General features: G+C 38.5%; 1 protein-coding gene across 2 annotated transcripts; it reads right to left on the bottom strand.

Annotated features, from left to right (window-relative positions):
* On the bottom strand, nucleotides 434-4,089 carry LOC109325730 (double-stranded RNA-binding protein 2-like). Of its 2 annotated transcripts, XM_019558258.1 has the most exons (4): nucleotides 3,587-4,089; nucleotides 2,280-2,499; nucleotides 1,068-1,809; nucleotides 434-1,037 (listed from the first exon to the last, which is right to left on the bottom strand). In XM_019558258.1, the coding sequence occupies exons 1-4, from the start codon at nucleotides 3,830-3,832 to the stop codon at nucleotides 950-952; spliced, it is 1,296 nt and encodes a 431-aa protein (XP_019413803.1). In that variant the 5' UTR covers nucleotides 3,833-4,089; the 3' UTR covers nucleotides 434-949. The 2 variants fall into 2 exon arrangements, with proteins under 2 accessions (XP_019413803.1, XP_019413802.1); XM_019558257.1 differs by having other exon boundaries at nucleotides 434-1,809.

The raw sequence follows: 4,599 nt of genomic DNA, 5'->3' as shown, positions 1-4,599 counted from the left end.
ATATAAATACATGTTTTGGACTGATTTCAGTCGGGTTACCTGAAACCATACTGGTTCAGGAATGGTAGTATCATTTCCAACCCAATTAATTGGAATTCAGATTCAGTAGAATATGTGGGCTTGTTTGTTTGCTCATATTAACCCGTTCAAGCACAATATTCTGAACTATAGAAGAGAGAATAATATAAAATGGTAGATGCTAGATATGTGATACCAAAAGCAACATAGAAACCTAACATATATAATATAGGTACTATGTAGGATGCGTCTAGTCCTTTTTATGAGTATAGTAAGTAGCCTGCAACTCCGTTTTATTGGTGATAATGAGTGAGGCTTGTAGTTACAAGTTTGAAGGAACTCACTAGCATATTTATGTCCACATTTTTCATTCACGAGAACATAAATATTTTCCTTTTCAATTATGTTCCAAAAGTAACATGCAAAACACCAATAGGTTCCTCAAGACTTAATAGAGAGGAAATAAGGGAACAACATATGTTCTATGTCATAGCCCCATGTCATGCATTCTAATTGGCCAATAGGTCTAAATAAAAAACAAATAACAATATGATATTTCTTGGCCGGTAGAAAGACATGATTGTTGGACATTGTTTTGTCCCGAATGAAATGAGATCCTCTCTGATACTGGACTCTGGAGAGGATCCCAGCCCGTCCGGAATAGGGTGGGTGGTAATGCTCAATCCCACTAGCATAAACATGAGCTAATTATACGATAAACTGCTCTTGGATTCCACAGATATTCAACTGCTGACACTAACCTGCACCCAATAACTATCACAATTTAACTGGACAAAATGGGGGTAAAAAGGAACAAAAGGAAGGGATGATATTACATCACTCAATATAACATGAGAAGCAAACTCTAGATCATCAAAAAACCATGGCCACGTTTCCATGCATGGATTCAGATCTCTACTTCAATGAACTTTCAAATTTTGAGCTGTTCCAAGCTCTGCACTGTCTCGGATTCTGGTGGAACATTCTCAGTTTTGGTGTCAGTCTCCTGATTTTTGGCTGGCACCTTATCATCCTGGCTTGTAGTAGGTAGGTTAAGTTCATCGCTCATGGCAGGCAGTTTATCCTCCGGGCTGGTAGCAGGTAGTTTATCTACCTGGCTAGGGACAGTAATAGCAGCTGGTGGATCATCTTTTCGGATGGGAGCAGTTTCAATTTTTTGAGCTGGTGGTGGAGCAGCGTATACTGGAACAGCTTGCCGAATATTGACTGATGGAGCAACTCGTACAGGAGATGCCCGCATTAATTGATGGGACATCATGGCTGGTGGTGGAAGCGGTGGTGCAGAGAATACAGGCACTGCAGTCCTAATAGTAACCGGAGGCGCAATACCCTGGCAAGGTGATCTCATTTGTCTAATGGGAACATAAGGAGCTGCTCCTACTGCAGGGAACTTTGGGCGGTGGCTCCCTCGGCTTTCATGTGTACAAGAGAAAGGTGACATCATTGGATTGTCACTGGCAGCTGCAGCAGCTACTGGATGCCTGCTTTGAGGACTTTCACTTGATGTTGTTAAGGAATGTCTGCTTCGAGTTACTGTCTTCGGGAAAATTAAGGGAAGTATCTTTGAAGTAGCGGCAGGTCGAGGTTGAGGGCTGGTTGGCCTGCAACTTTGAATCTGAAACCTTTTCGGAAATGGAATCAAAGCATTTGGATTTGACATTGAAATCTTTTCCTTCAAACGATAATTTATTAAGGCTCTTGCTATTGTGATCTGCTCTAGCTCGTCATTGTTCTCTGGTTCAGTTGACGAGCTTGAAGTTTCTTTAGCCACTGCAAGAAGAAAGAAATATATTGTCAATTCATATTTAATCACATACAATTGTATACAAATACTAAAACTCACTCAGATGCAGAGATGAAAAAAATGTTTAGGGGTCACAGCGACAGGTAAAAAACTATCTCTGAAGTTATAATATGTCTTGAGGGAAAGTCCTCTAGAAAAATATAAATAAGTACCGAGCATCTGGAAAGATTTGTTGATAATGTACAGAAGATGGTATCAACCTTTACCACAAATAAATTGTGGAAGCACACAAAAATGTTTGGCGTAGACCAAATGCAACATTTCAGTTCAATAAGACAGTTTTGATGAAATGCAATGTTTGGGTATTGTCAAGTCACTATTCCAATTCGTGGCATATCTCTAGTTTTCTATGCTTATTCAGGGGGCAAATTGATGAAAAGTTCCATATCTTCCCATGAATGGAAGTTATTAGGACTAAAGGTAGCTAGCTACTTACATTGTTTTAGAGATGACCAAGCTGCCATAGCTGCATTTTTCTCTGCTTGTTTCTTATTCTTGGCAGGTTCACCGGTGAATGTGATTCCAGCCAATTCTACCGTCCCAGTAAAAACAGGTAGGTGTCCTAGGCCTGACCTGAATGTTGTGTACTGTGGTAATGGAGCCCCGACCCTTTGTGCAATTTCCTGTAAGAGATTCTTGTAGACTCCCGTCTCATCCTGAACATTTACATGTGATGAGTGTGTGACCAGTAAAATTACCAACAATTAAATGTAGAAGTGCCATGCAATTTAGATATATCAACACATTAACAATGATAACAAAGGACGATAAAAAGAAGATAGTTGAATAAAATGCTCTTAGAATGTGCAAAAAATATGTATATTAAGAGGAAGGAAGAGATGCAAGTTAAACAAAGGAGAAAACACAGATCCCTGGCCACAATCTAGGATCCTTCATATTCAACTTTGGAAGACAATGAGAAGGTGGAAGGCTTAAAAGAAAACATAGAATTTGTAGATAATCCTCTTAATGCCAATTTTATCAAAAAACTATAACAGCTCAAAGCAAGGGCCCTCCTGATTCTCAGCACTTTTCAATCAAATTTTGTTCGATGAAATCAGGTGCATCAACCTTATCAAACCATTATAACAATAGGCTTCATACAAAAAGAAAAACCAGTGAATACTGAAATTAAAACATAACAACGGGGTCGCTGACATAAGAAAGCCATATTGTGATTCAGACCATTTTTCAATAGCATATAAAATTGAGGTTTTCACATAGCACATTATCAAAGGCAAAATAAGTTAATCAGTCAAAAAGGAAACAACATTACAGATTAACAAAGGCTATCACATCATTATGTATATCAGTATCCACATTTAATCCAAAATGACATGATTCAAACTATGAAATAATTATATTCAGGCCATATAAAACACCTATACACCATTAATTTTGTACACAACTAAACAAACAGACAAATAAACTGCACAAAATAAAGCTGAATATGTTTCACACAAAGTTTCAACAAAAGGTTACAAGTTCACACATTTCAAACTGTAATGTCAAGGGCGTTTCAGTCATTCCACACAAACTAGAAACGTTTAGGCACCGACATAGAACATAACTCACGGAACCAGAGTAATAAAGACACAAAAACATGCGCACGATAGCACAAACTTCACCACCGCGCGCATGTTAGCAATGACCATTTTCTGAGCTCCACTCAAAATTCCCCCACCCTGACATCAAGTTAAGCTCAAAACAAGTCTCAGAGAGAGTGAAGAGAGAGAAACTCACGAGGATTCTGGCGGCGAGGGAGTGAGAAGGTCCACGGTGGGAGAGGGAGTTGAGGGCAACCTCTGCGGCGGAGTGCTCCGCCTGGCGCAGAGTGGTGCAGTAGTGAGGACTCTCGAAGATCTCGCCGTTGAAGTTAACGGTGGCTTTGAACCTCGGCGCGTGATCGGGACCTTCCCGAATGCACGTGTAGGATGGGAGATTGAAACAGCTTCGCTGTGCCAGCTCCTGAAGCTGGTTCTTATACATTTTATCAATAACCCTCACTCTCTCTAAAGAAAGTGTGTGAGCAAAAATGGTGGTACCCGAAACCAGATCCGATCCGAATCGTTCCGGGTCGAACCCCACTAAGAAAAGGTTTCGACTTTCCGGCTATTATCTCCGGCGAAATCGTGGGTCTCAGGCGTTTTAGGGTTTCTTGCTGTAGAAACGGGGAAGTTTTTAGAGAGAGAAAGCTAGCTGAATAAAGTAGCAGAGAGGAGAGAGAAAGTGAAGAAGAAAAGAAGATTTAGCAGGAAAAGAAAGATAAATATTAGTGATATTAGTTTTTTATTTGGGGGCAAATATTAAATGATAATAGTATAATATTGGGAAAAATGAAAGAGTATTAATTGCTTTGTTACTATAGAGTCAACTCAATAGTTAGGGTGCATGGGATGTGATCTTATTCTCCTAGTTTCCTAACGTTATTGCTTTATGATAACATTATGTTAATAATCTCTTCACTTTTTTTCCTTAATCTTAGCTGGCAACACTTAAGTGCAAGTTGCTAGTAATTGTTTTCCCACTCTATTGCTTCCTCTACAAAAATTAATGATATCATGTGTAGTTTGATATGATAAGTCATTAAAAACATGTATAGTTGAGATCAATTGTTTTCTAAATATTTTTATGATTTGTTAATCTATATATGCAAACAAATTAAAGAAATAAGATAAAGGAGAAATTAGATAAAACAATAACTTTTAAAAAATTAAATGAAGTGTGGATTTTAAATTTTCGTAATTAAATATCAG

This window comes from Lupinus angustifolius, chromosome LG13, assembly GCF_001865875.1.
Source record: "Lupinus angustifolius cultivar Tanjil chromosome LG13, LupAngTanjil_v1.0, whole genome shotgun sequence".
Classification (NCBI taxonomy): domain Eukaryota; kingdom Viridiplantae; phylum Streptophyta; class Magnoliopsida; order Fabales; family Fabaceae; genus Lupinus; species Lupinus angustifolius.
This window is presented reverse-complemented; position numbering and strand designations above follow the sequence as displayed.

What these genes read in the sequence shown, in the direction of transcription:
- LOC109325730 (XM_019558257.1), bottom strand. Translation starts at nt 3,832, where the DNA reads ATGTATAAGAACCAGCTTCAGGAGCTGGCACAGCGAAGCTGTTTCAAT. An exon ending in CCCTCGCCGCCAGAATCCTC is followed by an intron (nt 2,500 to 3,586) that starts GTGAGTTTCTCT and finishes GTAAATGTTCAG; the next exon opens with GATGAGACGGGAGTCTACAA. An exon ending in TTGGTCATCTCTAAAACAAT is followed by an intron (nt 1,810 to 2,279) that starts GTAAGTAGCTAG and finishes TTCTTCTTGCAG; the next exon opens with TGGCTAAAGAAACTTCAAGC.